The sequence below is a fragment of the Ziziphus jujuba genome, chromosome 11 (assembly GCF_031755915.1).
Source record: "Ziziphus jujuba cultivar Dongzao chromosome 11, ASM3175591v1".
Lineage (NCBI taxonomy): Eukaryota > Viridiplantae > Streptophyta > Magnoliopsida > Rosales > Rhamnaceae > Ziziphus > Ziziphus jujuba.
In genome coordinates this window covers 25,234,735-25,256,668 of record NC_083389.1, presented here as the reverse complement: position 1 = coordinate 25,256,668, position 21,934 = coordinate 25,234,735, and the positions used below count along the sequence as shown (strand labels likewise).

At 37.3% G+C, this 21,934-nt stretch overlaps 1 protein-coding gene across 8 annotated transcripts; it reads right to left on the bottom strand.

The window, feature by feature from the left end:
• Positions 1 to 909: 909 nt before the first annotated feature.
• LOC107411408 (chromatin structure-remodeling complex protein SYD) lies at positions 910 to 21,816 on the bottom strand. Of its 8 annotated transcripts, none has more exons than XM_048464956.2 (36): positions 21,507 to 21,816; positions 20,868 to 20,982; positions 20,676 to 20,737; positions 20,208 to 20,323; positions 19,292 to 20,092; positions 18,780 to 18,949; positions 18,423 to 18,574; positions 18,257 to 18,321; positions 17,552 to 18,136; positions 17,376 to 17,474; positions 17,010 to 17,287; positions 15,105 to 15,202; positions 14,501 to 14,686; positions 14,199 to 14,379; positions 13,917 to 14,111; positions 13,787 to 13,830; positions 13,456 to 13,512; positions 13,156 to 13,252; positions 12,895 to 13,067; positions 12,592 to 12,805; positions 12,321 to 12,446; positions 12,085 to 12,174; positions 11,177 to 11,293; positions 10,976 to 11,056; positions 10,637 to 10,744; positions 10,374 to 10,543; positions 9,833 to 9,911; positions 9,661 to 9,735; positions 9,094 to 9,191; positions 8,893 to 9,000; positions 8,314 to 8,371; positions 7,963 to 8,199; positions 6,514 to 7,849; positions 6,154 to 6,435; positions 2,111 to 6,069; positions 910 to 1,766 (listed from the first exon to the last, which is right to left on the bottom strand). In XM_048464956.2, the coding sequence occupies exons 2-36, from the start codon at positions 20,970 to 20,972 to the stop codon at positions 1,083 to 1,085; spliced, it is 11,286 nt and encodes a 3,761-aa protein (XP_048320913.2). In that variant the 5' UTR covers positions 20,973 to 20,982; positions 21,507 to 21,816; the 3' UTR covers positions 910 to 1,082. The 8 variants fall into 8 exon arrangements, with proteins under 8 accessions (XP_048320913.2, XP_015874477.3, XP_048320914.2 ...); XM_016018991.4 differs by having other exon boundaries at positions 2,111 to 6,435; positions 19,292 to 19,385; positions 19,461 to 20,092; positions 21,507 to 21,815; XM_048464957.2 differs by having other exon boundaries at positions 2,111 to 6,435; positions 18,780 to 18,895; positions 19,292 to 19,385; positions 19,461 to 20,092; positions 21,507 to 21,815.
• Between the last annotated feature and the right edge of the window lie 118 nt (positions 21,817 to 21,934).

Genomic DNA, 21,934 nt, shown 5'->3' with positions numbered 1-21,934 from the left:
TTTAGAGATTTGACAAAAATGCAATTATAAAAAGTAGATTGAAAAAAATATGAGTTTACACTATTAAAGTTAACTATGGTTATTTCTAAGAAAAACAGTTAACCATGGTTGAAAAATTTTCTTGTTGACCAAGTTAACATCCACATTATCTATTTTGCCCTTGCATAAAAAGAATTTTTATGCAATGGACATACTTCTCACCTTTATGCATAAAAAGGTAAAACAGACTTTTTATAAGTCAGATTAGTCAAAAAAATAAAAAAAAGGAATTTTCCATTTATGGCTCAATCGGAAAATACTGAGTCAGCTACTGAACAATAATTTCCCCAAATAATACCTACTTATTGAATTTATTCCAAATCTCAGAGGTAGATGAAGTGATGAATGAGAGTATCGTAGTTCAAAATATATTTTCAGTACCATTATAAATATTATTTTCAGTTTTTATAGCATTTAGATTATCAAGCATTATAAATTAAATTGTTCCCTGCTTTAGATACTTTTTAATTTTTTTTGTTCTTATTAAGATGTTAAAAAATTATTAATCCAAAGAAGAAACAATGAAATCCCAAATCCAAACCTCCTCCAACTTCCCTGGTTATTGAATATTACATAAACAAAATTGAAGAGGCATCATCATCAATTAATCAGATTTCCATTTATTGAAAATTCAAATTTCTAAATGTATATCAGTTTGCAAGAGAGATAAAGAGAAGGTCATACATATAAAGTATTTACAGCAAGTTTTTATGAGGCTGAAAATTTTATTGTAGACAGGGAAGGGTCTCTGAAAAGCTTGTGAAAAGAATCCCTACTGATATTAGATAAGGAAATCTGGGTTAATGCAAGTTGAAACACTGATCATTCTGAAAAATGTAAACTTGCAAGAGAATAACAAAACACATAGTATGTATAAATGCTCTACTTTCTTATAATTTTAGGAAAGTTAGTAACAATAACCTTTTTATACAACACATAACAATTCTTAATTACCATATGGTGTAAATTCAGCTGTGGTAGAACCACTTGAATTGAATCAACAATATATTCCTACTGTACAAAATTCTACATTCATAAAAACCTTACTCTTCAGACCCTACCGCACCCTCCATATCCACGGAGCTTCCCAGTTCAGCTCCCGCTGATAATCCCTCAATATTTTCACCCTCTTGTGCTGATGAAGATGAAGGCAAATCCTTGTTTTCATTCTGTGGCAATGAAACATGACCCGTCAATGGATCTCGGTCTGGTGATCCCTTGACATTTTCACTGTCTTGGGCCGAAGTAGATGGAGGCAAATCCTTGTTTTCGCCCTCTGGCTGTGACTCAGAAACATGAGCAGTTGCAGCTTCATCTTTCAATTCTGATTCCTCAGGCACTGAGGGGCTGCCAATCAATTCCATTTTAGATGAGCCAGCAGCATTATCACCCTCAGTTGTCAACGAAGGTGGAGGCTGATCCAAATTTTCAGAGGAGATGACAACCAATTCCACTTCAGATGAGCCAAGAACATTATCACCCTCTGATGTTGAAGGTGGAGGCTCATCCAAATTCTCAGATTCAATCTCTGCCACCATCCTACAATCCTGAGAAACATCAACCTTATCACCCATTTCAGCTGGAGATCCTTTTGATTCCTCCAATACCACTAAGCTGACTATACCATCCTCAAACAAGCCCTCAAGCTTTTGTTCCTCCGTCACCATAGAGGGTGCTGGCAGAGCCATGTTCTCTGACCTATCGTTGTCTGGCAAGACTGTACTAACCTGAGTTGAAGACAGCACACCATTTTGAGATCATAATAAATAAAAAAAACATATACATCTACAATAGGAAATGAAGAAGCCTGAACATTTTTTTTTTTTTTCCCCTTTTTATCTTCCACCGTAATTAGAAAAAGCAGGCAATACTATTAGATTTTAAGCCATATTTTCATATTCGAACAATTTAGCTCCCATGGATAGTAGTTATAACCTGGAGGGCTGATTTAACTTTTTATTAAATACTTTTCATCTCTTAATTTTGGAACTAACCAACATGGATGGATAATTTAGAAGATTTCTAGCACTAAAAGAATTGTGAGTTTTATTTCTCACAGAATCACACTAACCTGGGATGCACCCAATTGACCATCAACCTCAGAACCCTTTGATTCCACTACTGCTTCTAAGCTGCTCATTCGATTATTTCCGGAAGAACCCTCAGCCTTTTCTTCCTGAGTCTCTAAAGAAGATGTAACAACATCCACCTTTTCTGATACAATATCTTCTGGCATTAACCCAGCATCCTGGGGTATATCATTTGTATCCATTTGATGACTGATTTTATCATCGTTCTTGTTTGATTCATTCAGGGATAATGAGCTGCCCTCCTCCTGACTCTTCTCAGATAAGCCATCACTCTTTTCTAACAAATTTTCCAGACCCAAACCACCAACATGAGAAGCATCGATTAGATCCCTGACCTCAGCTACAGGAATTTGTGGTTCCTCCACTGCCATGGAACAGTCAACATGGCCCTCCTCAGATGAATCCTCAATTTTCATTTCTTTTTCTGCAGTGGGAGAATTTACAGGAAGAATTTCGCCAGCATGGGAAACATCAATTTGGTCATCAACATCATTTTCAGACCCTTTTCGTTCCACCTGTTCCTCTGAACTGCCAATCAGATGCTTTTCAGGTGACCCAGCAGTCTTTCCATCCAAAGTTGCCAGGGGAGATGAAGGTAAATTTATATTTTCTAAATTACTTTCGGGCAAAATTCCACCAATCTGGGAAGCACCCATATCATTAACAATCTCAACCACAGAGTCTTCTGATTCTTTAAATGCTACTGGACTGCTACACAGAGCTTTATCAACTGAGCCCTCAATCTTTTCTCCCTCTGATGCTAAAGAAGATGAAAGCAGATTCATGGTTTCCGATTTTTTACTTTCTGGAGAACCAACAACATCATGACCTGCATCCACTCTATTTTCCACCTTAGCCTCAAAACCTTCCAACCTCTCAAGTTCTACCGACAGGCTCAATGAACACTTCTCCAATGAACTCTCAATCTTTTCTGCATCTGTCACTGACGAAGATGGAGGATGTGCATTTTCTAATAAAAAAATTTCTTGTGACATCTTGCCAGCAAGATACGAATCAGTTTGAACATCTTTAGAACCCTCAGAACTGTCTAGAGGTTGCACAGCCCCTTCAGCTTCAGAATCTTTTGATTCTTCAGGCACTGAGCTGCCCGCTGGATCCTGCTGATATGAGCCCTCAATCTTATCTTCCATGATAGAACCTGATACAACCTTTTCTAGCAATACCTCGTTGTTATTTGATGAATCTAATTGTACATCTATTTCAGCTTCTGAATCTTTTGGTTTCTCTGGTTCCTCAAGTGCTGGACCCTTCTCAGATGAACATCCAATCTCTTCTCCGGACTCTAAACAAGAAGGTAACAAAATAACTTGATCTGGCAAAGTCTCACTGCCCCCCGCAGAATCAAGTTGAATATCCATCCCAGCTTCAGAATCTTTTGGTTCCTTCAAAGCCACCAAGCAGCTAACAGGAAACTTCTCAAATGAACTCTCAATCATTTGTTCCTCTTTCACCGAGGAAGATGAAGGTGGGACTTCTGATATATTTTCTGGCATAAAACCACCCTCACAAGAAACATCCAACTGATCACCAGATTCGGCGTCATCAGGTCCTTTCTGCTCCCCAACTGCTACTGAGTTGCCAACTGGACTTCTCTCAGAGTTATTGAGTTTGTCTTCCTCCGTGACCAATAAAGAAGGCAAAGTAATCTCATTTGATATTTTTTCATGTTCCATCAAAACATTCTGAGAACCATCCATTTGATCACCCTTAGAAGGGTCCAATTCCATATTGCAAGCTTCATCGCTATGATCAGTAGTTTCAATTTCTTGCAGCAGTGTTCCAACATGAGCTTCTGGGATGACTTTGGCACCACTAGATTCAGCTATGACTGACTTTAAAGGGTCCGGCATGGTTTCCTCTTTGTCTTCAGAAGCATCACATTTAGCTTCCAAGTTGCCAGTTTCAGAAGTGTCCTGCAAAGTCTCACTACTATCTCCCAAGGCAATATCAGATGGTCCATGAGCAGCTCCACTATTTTCGACTTTCGGTGAAAATTTTAAACCTGCAACACTGGCTTGACCAGAGCATTCAGCAGCTGTTTCAGCTTCAGCATCATTAGAGGGCAGAACATCTTTCTCAGAGGCATCCTCTTCAAAATGAATACTAGGAGGTTGATCTCCAGTCACAGGAATAGATGATTCAGCTTCAGCATCATTAGAGGGCAGAACATCTTTCTCAGAGGCATCCTCTTCAAAATGAATACTAGGAGGTTGATCTCCAGTCACAGGAATAGATGAGGGATTTCCAAGGCTTCCAATTTCAAGAGAAGATTTTTGAAACTCAGCTTCTGTAGAGCACAGAATAACACTCTCAGAGGAACGCTTCTCAAATTTAACACCAGTGGATCGATCTCGAGTCAAAGAAATAGTTGGAGCATTTTCATCAATTCCAATATCAAGAGAACAATTTTTAACCTCATTTAAAGCAGGCTCTCTATCATTTCCAGACTGAATCTCAGTCATAGGAGGCTCTACCACACTGGAATGATCCAGACTTTGAGAAATTGGTGATTTAGGATGCTCACCATCATCATCATCATCAGCCTTTTCTGAAATTACAGGAGCTTCAGGATTGCCTTCATCTTGTGGAGATGTTAACTGAAGCTCTACCACACTGGAATGATCCAGAATTTGAGAAATTGGTGATTTAGGATGCTCACCATCATCATCATCAGCCTTTTCTGAAATTACAGGAGATGTTAACTGAAGCTCTTTAACAGAAGGCTCTATTTTGTTCTCAGAGCCACTGACAATCATAGCAGAAGTGACCACTATGCCTAAATTTTCTGGAGTCACAGGAATAGGCGGAGTGGTTTCAGGATAATCATTGGACTTGTCTGTTTTTGTGGAAATTGTCTGACATTCAAATCCTCTGGCATCAAGGTGAGAAGAGTTTGGAGACTCCTTTGTCAACATTTCAGTTTTGTTTCCAGAAGTATTTGACATTGCCACAGGCTCCACCACACTTGGAGGAACCAAAGATGAACTTACATCATTGCCAGAGGCCCTTGTAGTAAAACCAGGTGGACCAGCATCAGGAGATTCTCTCTCAGAAAGCCCATCATCCCTTTCTCCAGCACTAAGAGAAGCTGTACATAGAGCTCCTGTGTTAGGCAGTGAAATTGCATCTTCATTAGAATGTTTTTCTGAGTCTGCCATTTTCACAACTGAAACTGCAGTTGTCTTGATTTCCGATTTACTCAAATCAGTCATGAGAACACGGGTGCCATCTGCTTCCATTCCAGATCGTTTTTCATAATTCACCGGAAGGTCAAGAACAGAAGCTGTGGTCAGAGTAGGCATAGATGAATGTGCTTTATCCTCCAAAGTTTGATTTTTGGCCACTTCCATAACAGTCTTACTTACTACCGGTAAATTATGGACAGCCCTACCTTCTTTCCCAGCAGTCTCCCCACTTTTATTTTTTGACAAGCAAGTTCCAGAAAAAACCTCTTTCATAACTCGTGCAACATCATTTACATTAGCTGTTTGAATTCGACCTAAAGCAGAATTTTTATCAGAGGATCCAAGAGCACTGTCAATTGTTGTCGGAGGATTTATTAACTGCTTCACTGGGGGAGTATGACCAGATTGCTCTTTTCTTTTTGGATCCTGACCAGCTAAACCACTAGGCAAATTGACCTCAGATATCTGAGCCTGAATAACATTGTTTTCCTGTGTGTCAGTTCCATGCTTACCCCTTAGGATAGCAGACTTGCTTCCAATTGCATCATCAGACCTATTCTGGGATTGAGAACTTAATTTTGAAGCGTGAGCTGCTGAACCATCAGGTACAGCAGACATTGTTAAAGCCTGTTTCTTTCCCCTGCGACGAGGTGTTTCTCCTCTAGGTGGAGCCTTTCGACCTTGTCTTTTGACTTGTATAGATTCAGTTGGTAAAGCACCAGTAGATTGAGAGGCTGCAGGAACAGAAGGGTAAGGAGGGGTAGACTGAGGGTTGATAGCAATTTCTGCAGCAACAAGATGCTTTGTCTTAGTGATACCTTCCATTGTAGTGGAAGTGGCAAAAGAATCAGTTGAAGGAACAACTAGAGCTGCACTCATTACGGTAGATGTAGCCGTAACAGTTCTATCCACTAAACATGAGTCCTTGGTCACCTCAGGGGAAGTCGTGCTTGATAAAGCTACAGCTGGAGCAACAACAGCTTCATTTCCTGAAAGCTTATTTGCTTCCAGTTTGGATGAGCAATTTTCATTGGAAGCATCCTTTGTCAGAGATGCAACATTGAGGACAGCAGCATTTTGACTCTCTCCGGATGTAGGGCCTGCACAGGATTGGAGATCTTTAATATCGATTTTCAGTCCTAGTGCTTGGAAATGATGGACAAATTGAGAATGCTTACCCATGGAGATCTGATCACTGTCATGTGTGGTTGATGAGACTTCTGACTGCTTAGCTAGAGCTAAGCCAACCGGCTGTTTGGTTGATTTTACGTCTTGATCTGGACCTGCCAAACTATCAGGTGCATGACATACTTGCTCTTGTATAGCATTGGTTGGCTCCTTAGCAACATCTTGCTTGCTTTTCACAGCTTGACTCTCACTCAAATCACCAGATTTATTCTGTGAATTTACATTTGGTTTTAAATCCTGACCAGGTGACACATCAGGAACAGGAGGTGATACTAGTGCCTGTTTCTTTCCCCTACGCCGGGTTCCACCTGCACCACTCTGAGTCTTCCGACCTTGCCCTTTCATTTGCATGGGCACAGAAGGGCAAGGAGAAGAGGATTGAGATACAGGATTAACACCTTGCAAAGTAGGGGTTTGAGGAGAGCTCAAACCTGTACCCTCGCCATGATGAGGATCTATTACATCAGTACCTTGTGAAGCAGCAGAACCTGGTAAAGAATCAGGACACTGGACCAGAGGAGTACTAGAAACAGTTGCAGTAATGACAGTGGCCTGATTTACTGATGGATTCATTGATTTATTCTGTTGAATCTCATTTTGTTTTAGATCCGATCCAGTCAAACCACTAGTAACAGCAGGTGATACTGGCCCCTGTTTCTTTCCCCTACGCCGGGGTGCTTCTCCAGAACTTTGAATTTTCCGACCCTGTCCTCTTCCTTGCACGGGAACAGAAGGGACAGCAGCTACTTGTGCTCCAGAAGTAGCAGAAGGGGGAGTGGTTGGTTGAGAACTAGGTGTAACCCCTATACCAGTTTGATGTACAGTCCCAATGACACCTTTTACATTGACCGCTAAAGGATTGGGACAGGAGGTTGTATCAGAGCTAGATGTTGTTCCTCTCTGTAATGCCAAATCCACTTTGTCAGTTCCAGAGGGAGCTGTAAGAACCACAGCAGTTGGTGATTGATCTGTAGTAGCTCTTTTTGGCCTCCCACGGCCACGCTTAGCTGGTGGTGTTACCTCTTTGCCTTGCTGCAGATGTGGTGGTTGGATAGTCGGTGTTGGTTGGATAATCGGTGCAGGTTGGACAGTGGGTGCTGGTGGAGGTGGTGGGATTGATGTGACTGGTTGGTGTGTTGAGTGGGATTGCTCTGATGAAAGTGGAGCAGGAATTTCTGTCTTAACAGTCACAATAGATCGACTGGCATCTGTTGGCAAATTTGTGTCTTTAACTTCTTCCTTCGGTTTGCTAGGAGATTCAGGGGAGTCAACCTGACACATCTTTTCAAACTCCTCCTCCGTCCATTGCTCTTCATAGGAACGAACCTTCAACAAAGAGAAACATCATAATTAATTATAGAGTTGCAGGACCAAGCTAAAAAGGAAAAAGGTGGTGATACAGCAAGCAACAGGCTGTGGGAATCAGATATAAAGAATACCTCTCTTGCTCGTTTTCCTCTTCCATATTGCTGAGTATCAAGGCCCCCAAGATACTCACCCTTCCGCTTGACACCAACATTTGACACCATACCAGGCCCAGGTTTTGGCACTTCGTATATCTTCATTACTTCATAGAATTCCTTCAAATCTTCCTCTGTAACAAGGCGGGAAGGCAGAGGAGGTAAAGGTTCAGAACTATCTAACCCTCGTTCAATTACCAGCTTCCTCCATGTCGCCTGAGTAATCAAGTCAGCAGTTTCCCATCAAAAAGAGGTAAACACACATACAAATGCATTCTCATATAGCTCAAAATCAATATACAGCCAGAGTTCAAGTGTTTAAATGCATACCATCTCTGCTTCCTGCCTTTGTTTATCAACAGATTCAAAGATATCAATCTCTGGCTCACTGCAATTGGAAAAAGGGCAGAAATGAAACAACTTTGAAGCAAAGGAATATAAACTTGTTCAAGGAGGGAAGGGAAAAAATAGCACTTCAAGCAAAACAAAGGTAATAATGATGTCCAGGCTATTAACACAAACATACACAGGGCACAGCATTATTGGTACCAAGCTATGATACTGAAACAGCCCCCGGAATTAACAAATCTATGATATTCATTTTCCAATATAAAAGTGCCTTCCAGCGGCAATATCCATGATACATCTTATATGACTCATATTATTTTGCAAATGTAATAGGGCAGCAAATGAGACCTAAAAAGAATATGTAGCCCACCAAACACCTGTTAAGTCGGGTAAGATTCAACATAAAGAAAATTTAATTTCATGAACATTCATCGTTCACAAACACAAATCCTCCAGGTTTCCTCCCAAATATAGGCTTCTACAAGGCCCAAGCACAATGTGGCTGACAGAACCATCATACCAAGTGAAGACAGATAAAAACAGAAAATTCCAAATATCTACCTGCGGGCTAAGAGATCATTTAGTGCATCATCATCTAAAACAGGTGCAGCTTCCTCTTTCTTACACTCTCGGAGAAGTGCCTCTAGATATTCTCTTCGATCTTCAGCACTGAGATAAATCATTTGACGAAGCACTTAGACATTCTTTTAAATTATGTTAAAAAAAAAAAAAAAGTCTAATTCAGTTAGGGTCACAACTAACCTGGTATTATTGTCAAAGAAACCAGCAGTTATGCTCTGATTAGCAACTCCCAGTTTGTGCTCAGCTGAAGCTCTGACTTGTTCTTCAACAGTTTGGACCTTTAATGAAATAGAACGGAAGCGTGACGGTGAGCAACCAAAGATTGGAACATATGCATTCTACAAGAAACTACAAATGCAGAATCCCACACATATAATGTGACATTACAGGAACATATGCATTCTACAAAAAACTACAAATGCAGAATCCCACACATATAACGTGACATTACAGCACTCAAATGTCTGTCCATCTCCATTTGACCAATTAGTTCCCCAATTCAATTTACATGAAATTTTTAAAAGACACCTTAAATGAAAAAACAAAATCTGTTACAACCAAAAGCTAAAGAAACCTACAGCTGCCAATAGAAATTATGAAGAAGATATTCATCACTTGGAACCATAATTGGATAGAAAGGCAAACATACAAAATGGAAATGAAAGCTGAAGATGTTAAAAAGATAAAGCCTAATATATTTAGTTATTTACCAAGCATCACAATCTTACAAAGGGGAAAGCTAATTACCGTTTCAAATCGAAGAACAAGCACATCCCTTTTCTGGCCAATTCTATGAGCTCTCGCCTGAGCTTGCAAATCCACCTGACCATATATCAACCAGAAAACAAAACCAGCTTTAGACTTAACAACAAATGGTTTCAATTTTACAAAATCAAGAAATGGTAATTCAAAATATTGCCTGTGGATTCCAGTCAGTATCAAATATGATCACTGTATCAGCAGCTTGAAGATTTACTCCAACACCACCAGCCCGAATACTATCATGACATTCCAGAAGTCAGATATGAAATCTTTCTTGACTAGGTTCAAATAAATGTAATCATTAGAAAGAAAAGGCAAATAATAATTTAAACTCATTTTCATTTCTCAGTAACATTGTCCACTGGTGGAACAAGGGTGGAGCAAGAAATTAGAGTTAAAAGAGGCAAAGTATATTGGCTAAATATTCATTATTTGAAACTTGTAAGAGCTAACAAAGGATCCAATCAACAAATGCACTCTCAGAGAAACCACATAGAGCCATATAATAGCACCGTCCCTCTGTTACTTCCTCCAATGTTAACACCTTATACCACTTCCTTACTTGCCCCAAGCATAAAAAGAGGGGAAAATGCATAGTAAGACATACATCACCACCCTTTAAGGGGCAAAGTCCCGACCACTTGCTACGGTGAAACTAGAGATAGGACACTAAGAACATAACAAACATTCAGAATCACCTGAGAAGAAATATAAATACAGGTGAATTTGGATTGTTGAACTGGTCAATGAGGGCACCACGAACATTCCCAGATGTCTGGCCGTCCAACCGAAGGTACTGATATTGCTTGAAGTTGAGATACTCCTCCATAAGATCAAGTAGTCGGGTCATTGTGGAAAAGAAAAGAACCTGGAGAGTTACAATTTGCAGTTGGTCACAATATATCCAAAACTAGAATATTTCAACACAAATGCCTGAAAACAGACAAAAATAATTGCACACCCTATGATCTGTTGCTTTTAACTTGGGTAGTATCCGATCTAACATTTCAAGCTTCCCACAAAGTCTAATAACAGTTGGGAGATAATGCTTAGGTATCAAACTATTGACCTGCAGAGGAAATATGATAAACATGTATTTAGAGGCAAACTAACATGAGCCCAAAAAAATAATAAATAGTGAAAACATGAATAATAACTTGTGAGAGGCAAAAGCATATAAGAAAGGAAAGGCACTTGAGAGAAGAAAACTCAAGCCACTGAGAAAAATTATTTTCTTCGGTCCTCCCACAGGATTTTAAAAAAGCAAAAAGAGATCAAATGAAATAGAGATAAAACATGCCTCCTCTGCATGAAGCTGGCTAAGATAAGGATGATTGCATATATTGCGAAGCTCCATAACAGAGTTATGCACTGACCGAGACTGTAAAAATCGAGTGTTTAAAGGTTAGATAAGAGAATAGTAAATACACAAGAGATAGCATAGGTTATGAATTCCTTCACATTTTGAAGGAAAAAAGCAAACTAGGAAAAAGAATCTTACCCTAGAACTTCCAATCGATCCCAGATTTTCTTCGACCCTCTTCATCAAAAGCTTCTGATAAGCAGAAGCCTCACATCTTATAAGTCTCTCAATCTTTTCTGGCAATTGATTTTCAACCTAGTAATAGAATTTAAGAATGCAAGAACATCAGAGCTGAAAAGTTAAGATTTGTAAACCAAATAACTTATTGAATAAAAACCTCAGCAATACCATTCTAAGCATTCATAAGTGAAAAATAATGGCAAATGCCTAGGCTAATTAATTTGAAACATCTCTCATTTTTTAGGAACGTTTTATTATGATGGGAAAAATATTACAAAAGAAAAGATGAGAATCCCCAAATGCAACCATCTAGACCAAAGAAATACACTAAGACCACCGTACTGTTATATTGAAAATCACACATCATAATTCAACCCACCACTAGTTTCACCATCACTGAAGTTACAAAAGGTGAAACTAACAAACCTCTCAATAGTGCCTGAACATCTCAGCAAACGCATGCAAAATTTAAATTTTAGCACTAAGCATGTCTAAGACATTTGATGAATGGCCATGTTACCACCAAATGTCTTTGCCATAAGTTGTTGGGTAGCAAATGCATTTTCCTTGACAAATATAAACTCAACAAACGACTTTAGAGCAATAGAGACATGAATGCACATGTATGCGTATGTAAGACACGAACACCTCCATTAACCAGTGATGTATAATCGCAAACTGTTATGAAATAACTTCTTTTAAGCTGTATATTTACAGAGTAAGAACTAAAACTTTTAAAGCCATACATAGCATACATGCACAGAGCTATATATTGCAAATAAATCAACTTCCACGTATCAGGACATACTAAAAGCACTTCCCAAATGAAAATAAGAACTGATAAATGCAAGATATGTTTTAAGGACCTTGTGTTTCAGCCTCCGAAGCACAAATGGTCGAAGTACTTGGTGAAGACGATTTATGATCAAGAGATTCTCCTCCTCGGAGAGCAAAGCCTGGTCATGATGATCCAAGAACAAAAACATAGATTATTAAATATCCATGCAATTACAAAATAATAATAATAATAATACCAACAATAGCAAAAGAACGAGGAAAAAGAAAATCAATTTCTAGAATGCAAAGCAAAAACAACTCTTACTTCATCCGCTGAGTTATCACCATTACTCTGAAATGGTTTGTTGAACCACTGAGAAAAATCCTCTGAAGAGTTGAAAATATTAGGCAACAGGAAGTTCAGCAATGCCCACAACTCCTCAAGGTTGTTCTATTTGAAGGAGAAAGACAAAAATTACTTGGCGTATCAAAATCAATGCATATAAAAGGAAAGCCATTCTATATTTGAGATACTAGAGCATAAACCAGCATGTAAATAAAAAATCAAAGAAGCACACAAAAAGAAAGCTTCTAACCTGTAGTGGAGTTCCAGTTAATAACAATCTATGAGAGCTCCGATAATGCTTCAGGTCAGCATTTAACTTGCACGAAGCATTTTTTATACGGTGTCCTTCATCAATTATTATATAACGCCAGTGTATTTTACTTAGTTTTGGTCTGTCATGCTTGTTCATCAGATACTCATATGTTGTCAGGAGGACATTGAATTTCTGGTGAACAATTTTTTCCCTGCAACATAAGGAATCACAATGCTTAAAAATAACATGACAAAAGGAAGGAAGAAGAATAAAGTAGATGTCTGGGGTTCACGTCATTACTTGAATAACTTACGCCTCTCCTCCGGAGGCCCGAAATAGACAATCTTATGTATACTAGGTGCCCATATGCTTATTTCTGTTTCCCATCCAGGTAAAACTGAAGATGGCACAACCACTAAAAAGGGTCCTCTATCGTTTTTGGTCTCCATCAGGTAACAAATTAAAGCAATAACCTATAAGCACACATGCTATCAGATTCCAAACACATAAATTGGAAATAGAATGCAGCCAAAGTAAGACAGAACTATAACCAACCTATACCTGAACAGTTTTACCAAGGCCCATCTCATCAGCCAGGATACCATTCAAATGATTATTGTATAGCGAAACCAACCACCTTAGACCATTCATTTGATACCTGAAAATCAGAAACTACAATGTAAATAATTCAAACCTGAGAATGACAAGAATTAAGTTTTTGCCTCAGTCTATATCAGCTAAAAATTAGAAAATGTAGAAAGCAATAGATATAAAAAATTAATACTTCCAGTGATAAAAAATAAGAAACAAAAACTTCCAACCAATTAAAAACCTAATATTAGAATATGCATATTCACTCACTCTCTTAATTTTCCACCCTGAAGACAAGATGGCTGATCTGCAATGCTCTCTTTTATACTGCAAAAGAAATGTAGTTCACGAGATACTATGATAAAGCATGTAATTCAAAATTGTCAGCAGTCTAAATCCATGGAAAATTTTATTTCACCAAGACAAAGTGAACTCCATATTATACAATAACATAGTGAAACATTTTAAGATAAACAATAATGAAAGGAAAAGAACCAAGAAGGCTAAGTTCAACCACTGCTAAATAAGCATAACAACAGTGACCAAATTAAACCTAATTTTAAGCAGCACACTTGTGAATATAACAAAGCCATGTCCATACCTATGAGCCATCAAATAGTACTTTTCATTGCTTTCCAAATAATGCTGCAAGGCGGTTGGTGTTAGTCAATAACTGAATGAGTGAAAATTTTTAATTAAACAAAAAGATGGAGCAAAGAAAATGAGCTTGCCTTTGCTTGATCACTTTCATCTTCATTTTCAAATGCAGTCTCACTCTTCTCAACAACACTTGGAGCTCCTGTCTCATCCATATCATGTTCAAATCGACTTGCCATAGACTTTGCCTCCTGTAGCTTGGATCCAAGCTTTTGAAGGTATTTCTCTGTTTCTTTAAGAAGTTGCTTAACACGATCAGACTTGGCATCCTATCATGTATACAAAAAGATTTCATGCAAATAGAATAAAAATAATAGGACACAACTTTCACGTCAGTAAGAAACAGTTAAACAAACCTGCACCATTCGAAGATATCCTTCCACATCATTGATCTTTAACAAATTAATCTTCTCACGTTGGATCCGATCAATCTTCTCACGATGGATGCGTTCCTTCCTCTTGTGGAATTCCTTTACATATTTATTGAAACCCTTCCACCGTTCTCTCTTAAACTTGAACACATCATCAAGTCTTTCCCTGAGATGCAGGGAAATGGTAAACCAACATGCAGTATCCTCAAAAGCAGATCATTTCAGGAGAAATGTATTAAGAGAAATAAATGCAAAAAGCAAATTTATCTAAAAGTAGCACTGCATACTTGTGAACTTCTATCTCACTAAAGAACTCCTTCTGCCTTTCTCGTATTCTCTTTTGTCGCTCTTCCTTCATTTTCTGTTCAAACTTTTCTAATTGTTTTATTCTCCTGCCATGTCTGTGTTTCTTAAATGATTTCAAGCGATCCATTTCAGTCGTGATTGGTCTAAAAAAGTCATTCAGGAAATCACTGCCCAAATAAACAGAAACACCATTAAGAAGTGACAGATTACTGAAAACTGAGAGAAGATACCATAATTAGACTAACACAAAATAAAATGTCATAATCTTACCAAAAACCAGATAAACAAATATTACCTCCATTCCAAAAAGTAACTCACATCGTAGTTTTTAGTAGCCTCAAAAGTTTTATATCCATGTTAAAAAGACAGAAAATTTTATTTTCCCAATCTCCCTCATTAACATTACTCATGATATCAACTCCTGAATGATAGTAATTTATTTTAATTCTAATACATGAGAAGGTGAAGAGAAAGCATTTATGCAGTTCCATATTATGTGACTTTCATATTCTCAAAGTTGACATTTGATAAGGGACAACAGGAGTAAAAGAAAACCACTTGATGCATAAAAAGAATATAAATAACCTCCGAAGACGACGTTGAAGCTCCAATAGTTGTAGTTTCTTAAGCTCTATGACACTTTTTGTTTTTGCAGATATATCTTCAGACGAGCTCACATTCTCCTACATTTAGTAAAAACACACAAAGTGTGAGGTATATATAACTTCAAAAATATCACTAAGCCATTCATTAGGTTCAATGTACATTGCAAGACAATGTTTATGTGTTAAAAAAACATAGGCATATCCATAGGATAGCTAGAAATGGCAAACCACTTAGTTTAAAACATACAAAGTTCACAAATAAATACTTCAATAAGCAGTCAATAACAAGAGATTTAATGAGTCAAGGCCATACAGGCATAACACATTGGTTCTAGTTTAAAACATAGAAAGTTCACACACAAATAGTTCAATAAGCAGTCAATAACAAGAGATTTAATAAGCCAAGGCCATACAGGCATAACACATTGGTTCTGAAAAACAAAAGTTGAGAGGAAATTATATTCTGGCACAAGTACTACAGCTAAAATACAATTTAACAGGATTAACAATTTAACAGAGTACTCCAGTATCAAAAACCACTGTACTTTGAATCTTCATCATCCAAAAAAGTAAACTTTTTTCTCCTGATTGTTACCCAACGAAATCAGATACATGGGCTTTTCGGTAGTGCAAGAAAAAAAAAAAAATATATATATATATATATATACACACATATATATAAACACTAACAAAAACAACTAAGTAAAATCATGACATAGAGATTTTTATAGAAATCATCATTTATAAGTAAATACACATCTATATTGCAATATCCTTTGCATGACAATTATCTTATTTGGAAGGTAAGACATATGTATTATGTAACATTCTAGAAACAAGTTGGAGAACACGATAGAATGAAATGTATAATATACAAATTTCCCTCTAATGATGTGCACTTTATGAAATGAAGCTGAAAATATATGTATCAAGTATCAAATGAATACATTGACAGCTGCAGAATAAACTAAGATTAAAAGAAACATCAATGGATAAATAGGTACACATATTAAGACATGTAAACAATATACAACATACAATACATACAACATCCTAACCACCAACCTTTTTTTAACATTAGCTTCAATCAATGCTTCTAGCAATATTTCCACTGGTATATCCATAAAAAACATGCAAATATCCACCTTTTTTAGCCAATTTCCACCAAGATTATTGTTTACTAGACATAGATACCAATATATTTTTCCCTCTATTTCATGCAGGCAGCTACGACCTAAGGATATTTTAGAGAATATATTAATTCTTTTCGTCTCTATTCCATGTGAGTGCCTTCTCTACCATATAATCAAATTCATAAGTTACAAGAGAGTTGTTCTTTAATAAAATCAGGAAGCTTCCCTTATATCAAAGTAAAGTAACACCAAACATATAACTCTTTCAACAGAAACAACTCTTGAAGTTAGTCAAAACTCCATTTATCAAGTAATTCTAGGGCATCCTTGAATTGAACATTGCCTTCAAGACTCACTCCTAATCACCTAAATCGAAGCCACTTTCATGGAAAAATTTAGTAAATCATTTTGAGATACCCCTTGTAACCAATTAACTTCAATCTTTTTACATTTCAAAATAAATATGTTTCCACAACAAGGTTTATTATATTAATAACATTCCAAGGCCAAGGAAAAAACAAGAAATATAATCCTTTTATGGTTATTCATAAAATCTATGGTTACTCATAAAATCAGTGGTTTAGGACGTAATACTATTCCTTCCTTAGTGAGCTTCAAAGAAGACATCTTATTTGTCTACTATAACTTAACGAATTAACTTCAAATGAACAAGAGGCACATTCCTCAATCCGTGGATTATAACAGAAATGTGCATAAAGATTACAAAGTACTACCAAGTCTCAAGCACAGACCTTTGACTTGTGGAAAGACACTGCAATTCTTTGCTTTGCTTTCTGCTGTTTTAGAATCCAATTTTGCTCTTCTAAATGTTTCTTTTTCTGCTGATCCATGGTCCATTTCTCTAACATGGTGTACTTAGGAGAAGGTGGCACATCAGTCGATAATGAGTCATCTTCCTCAACTTGCTCTGCAGTAAAACTAGTGCCATTTTTCAGTGTTTCAGAAAAATGAACTACTTTCCGTCCATCTGAAAAGCATCCATTTTGAATAGCAGAAACTTTAGAATCATCTGTAACACAGATACCACATGTTATGAGCATAATGAAAGAAAAATTAGCTTTTAACTACATAATTTAGCAACAAGTCACAGTTCTAACCCTGCAATACATGCTTTTGCATCATATTAACATCCTTCATAGGAGGTACTGCATGGTGATCATTTTCAATTCCAGAAACTGGTCTCCAACGATCTCTTACTGAAAAAAGAAGAAAAACTATTATCAGCATATTGATTCCTTGAAGAACTATGGTATATCAAACTTTTGACACTCACTAGGTGCATTATCCTTTCTTGCAGGCACCATCTCACGCTGAACACTGGAGGTTGGTAGTGGTCCTCTAGAAACATCATTAGGATTACCAACTCCAGTCCAACCAATCATCTCAGGAGTCATCTGCCTATTCATGGCTATATACGAGGCTTGGTTAGCCTTTCCAACTAGCAGGTGGCCATTTTCCATATTTTCCCCAGGCATGGTAACAGTTATACCACCCCTTCCACCAGAAAAATCATTCTTTTGCGATGCCATTGCTAGGGAAGATGTTGTTTCCTGTGTTTGTATTTCAGCATCAGGCTTTCTTGAAAGTAGAAGTTTTCTTTCTTCTGCAAGTACAGAATGGTCTGAAGGTGGGCCACCTTTGTCCTCCATTTTTGAGCTCCCAGCTTCTATAGATAAGGATTCAGTTTCTTGGAATCTTCCAGTGGATGAGGCACCTGAAGGTATTTTATCAGCTTCCCTGGTGTTGTTCAGTCTTACAGGTGGCATCATGACCTCAGGAACAATATTTGGATCATTAGAAGATTGTGCTTTCCCTTTATGGTCGATCAACTCTTTGCGAGGTCCATCAGTATTAGTACCTAAATTTCAACAAGTTAATAAATAATGATTGGTTTAGATACTAATGATAATAACAAACAACAATATTAATAATAATAAGACACCACCTAATTTAGAAAAGGGAAAAAAAATGTACACACCTTCTTTAGGAAATATGTTTCCAAGAGCAATTTCGAGATGCAACTTCTTTGGCATCAACCCATTTCTACACATAGAAAGCAGTACTCAATACAATTCAACTACGAGTAAGTTTAGAATCACGTATTATTATTCTCCACAAAATTCAAACAATACGATGCTATCTACCTGAAGGCTAAAAATACAAGACACTGGGCCCTCAGCTGTTTCAACTGCTGTTCCTTAAAAGGCATACCAGATGCTACAGGAGATTTTCCAGGATCTCTAGATGTTGCACTTCTAAGCATATTCATCTCAGATATGCTGCTTTCCCTGGCACCCTGCAGAAACACCATACACAGGCAAGTTAACAGATATACATACTGCACACAGATTATGCCACGCATACAATAAAATTAAAGATAATCAATTAAATTTAAGCAAAGAAGGCAAATTACACAAAAGAACATGATAAGAATCCTCAGGGAAAAAAAAAATAGTATAAGGATCTGTACAACTAAAAACGTGATGACTAGAATCAGATACCTGAGAAAGTTTACTTGCATCTGCTAACATATTTGAACTTCCTCCATCGTTTTCCATAACCTTTCCAGGCATTGCACCACCAAATTGCATTGGACTTGAGAATCCAGACTCTGCAACTGGAAATGGATTAGAAGCCACAGGAACCCCTCCATGAACCTTCGCAAACGGATCTAAATTTCCATGAATTTCACAATGAGGTATAGTTATTCATGGACTCAAGAGATGTTCCAACTCATACTAATTATTCAAATTTTTGACTTTCTAGTACTAGAGAAGAAAGGAAGAAATTGATAAATATTGTATAATATTTTATAGGAAATAGATATTAAGCCAGTTTTAAGCCTAAGACAACCTTCTATCACATAGTTCGTAAGACTAAACTTTAAGCCCCAACTGTTACCCTGATTCAATTTATAATGTTTTCAGAATTGCTTGTTAAAAAATCAGATTAATGACCCCATAGAAAGAAAAAAAGGTCAAATGCTTTAAAACAGTATCTCATAGATCCTTACTTAATCCAACAGATGGAACTGTTGACTGCTGCATTGGAATTTCTGCTGTCATGGTGCCAGGAACTGGATTAGATGGAAATCTGGGAACCTGGGACTTTTCAAACGGTACACCAAGTTTATTTTGATTCCACACACCCATAATGTCATGTGTAGATGGTACTGAACCAACCTGTTGCTGTGTCGAAGGACTTTGCATAGAGGAAACTTCCAAATCTTCGGGGAACTTTGAACTTGGAGCCCGAGAGATTGGATTGCTAATGTTCGGTGAATCCAACTGTTTATCTATCAAATGTTGAGCCTCTTGTTTGGATCTAATCACCTGTCTCATGCTACCAGACAAGGACGAGAAGTTTTCCACTTGGCCACTATTTGGAAGAATATTAAAAGTAGAAGACGGTTCAATTTTGTTCATCTTTCCCTTCCTTGAATTACCTACAGTGCTGCGGGTATCAAGTTGCTGAGCATTTTCATTGTGTGGTTCCATGGGAACTGAAGTATCTACCCTCTTTCGCTTACTAGTTGTCTTTTTGGTGTCTTTTTGATTCACCTGTTTTTCCCAATTTGCCGTATCACGCCTTTCTTGTGATTGCGAGTTAGCGGACCTAGAGTCCAAACTAGATGGACTTTCATGATCAAAAGACTGACTACTCCTATGGGGTCCAGCTCCTTGATAATAGTCGTGTCCTCCACTACTTGGACCAACAGGCGGCCTACTTGATCCAAATGGATCAACTTTCGCAATCTCATTTTCAGCCATGCCCGCTTTGGAATCTTTTGAAACCCCAGCAGCTTGAGAAGACCCTACAATAAAATGATTCAGGTTATATAATAGGTCCAAATGCAAGAACATGATAAAGGAGCTTCTTCAAATTGATACCAAAATATCAAAATAGGATATTAACAAGGAACAGTATACCTCCAAATTGTGCGGTTGCGGAATCGCCTGTTTGAGTTCCTCCAGCCATAGGAAGGCGCGATGACTTCAGGGCTTCAATATCAAGACCATGTTGATTGATAACAGTCTCCATTGCCCTTTGATCAACCACAAGTTAAGAGGAAATAATGAGGCAAAAGACATGAGGTAGAAAATACAAACATTAGTCAACTAAAAACATATCAAGCACTTAGAATCTACAACTGCTAAAGATACACTAAAAAAAAAAGGAAAAATGAGATTAACAATAAGTATCAAATGAGCACTGAAAGTACCAGAAAGATACACATAGTGTAAATGCATCAATACAACCATGCAGGCAGATCATAAATGTATCACATTTTCCCACTATAAATATAACAATAGTTTAATGCTTCAACCACATAAGATGCCATAAATGTGAAGCTAAAAACAAACATTTAAATCAACCTAAAGACACTTGATCTTTACCTTGATATTACTTGATAAGGCATAGAATGCTCCTTCCCACTTGACTTCATGTGTTGTAATATCTGATTAGCACAAGATATGTGAAACAAAAATCAGAAGAGATGGAAAAGGGGGGGACACATACAGAGCAATTATAAAGAGGGGGAAAATATATTTATATATATATATATATATATATATATTTACACGAACCACGTAAAGTTTCGCAGCCAATTTTGCGGGCTCATCTTTAGAATCTTGAATGAGTTTGTGCAGAAACTTTGCTGCCTCCAACTCGACATTATGCGAAGACGCCATCTCATTCAAGCTACAACGGGAATTATTAAAGGCAATAAAATCAATCCCAGCAAATAAAAGTCAAAGCACTTCACTATCCATAATACATCTAAACGAACATCCCAAAATGAATTTGAGCCTACCACCTCTCCTACATGAGCGAAAACGTCAAAACTCTTGTTGAATTAAAAACCCATATTCACTAATTAGTTAAAAATCCAATACACTCTCTGCAATTATATTTGATTAACCTCAGTTCTTTCCAATTTCCCAAATGAAATTTACAAATCGCTCAACCATATCCATATGTTTCAAAATTACCAACCAACCCAAACAAAAATAAATCAATTAATTAAAAAACAAAATTACACTCGGTACAAAGCCGTTCATGCTACCTCCGATTTTCCATCAGATCCTCTATACAGTGATGTCTGGCTTCCAGTAAAACAATTTAATGCGAGAAAACTCGTATAATTCTTAAAATTTAAAGTCACTTTATTTGATTTGGTTTTCTAAAAAGTTACGGAAAAAATAAATAAATAAATACTCACTCACCTTTGAAATCGAGCAAAATGAGTTGAATACGATAGCGCAGTTAACCAAAAGCTTCCATTTCCTTTTTTATTACGAAGAAATATAAATTATCAGCGATGAACTACGATACCAAATCGAAAAGCGATCCGAAAATCTGGCAAAGAGTTCTGGCAGTTCTAGGGCTTTTCTTTCGATGCCATGGAAGTGGAAATACTGAAAATTCCTCCTGATTTCTACCCGTACGGCGTCGTTTTTACGCCCATCGCAACCTTTTAAATCAACGATTTTCAAAAAAGTACATATTTAATAAATTTTTTTTTATAAATAATACTTTTATAAAACAATTATTTGATAAAACATTTAAACAATAGCAAAACCAAAAGCGATGGCACGACGGATCATCTACTTCTTAATTCTACAATACAGCCTCGTCTTGTGAAATTCTGAAA

Coding starts and splice junctions, on each gene's coding strand:
- LOC107411408 (XM_016018987.4), bottom strand. CDS start 20,972: ATGGCGTCTTCGCATAATGTCGAGTTGGAGGCAGCAAAGTTTCTGCAC. Junction 20,324..20,675: donor CCTTATCAAGTAATATCAAG/GTAAAGATCAAG, acceptor GGTTGATCAAAG/GGCAATGGAGACTGTTATCA. Junction 18,950..19,291: donor AGTTCCATCTGTTGGATTAA/GTAAGGATCTAT, acceptor ATGGAAATTTAG/ATCCGTTTGCGAAGGTTCAT.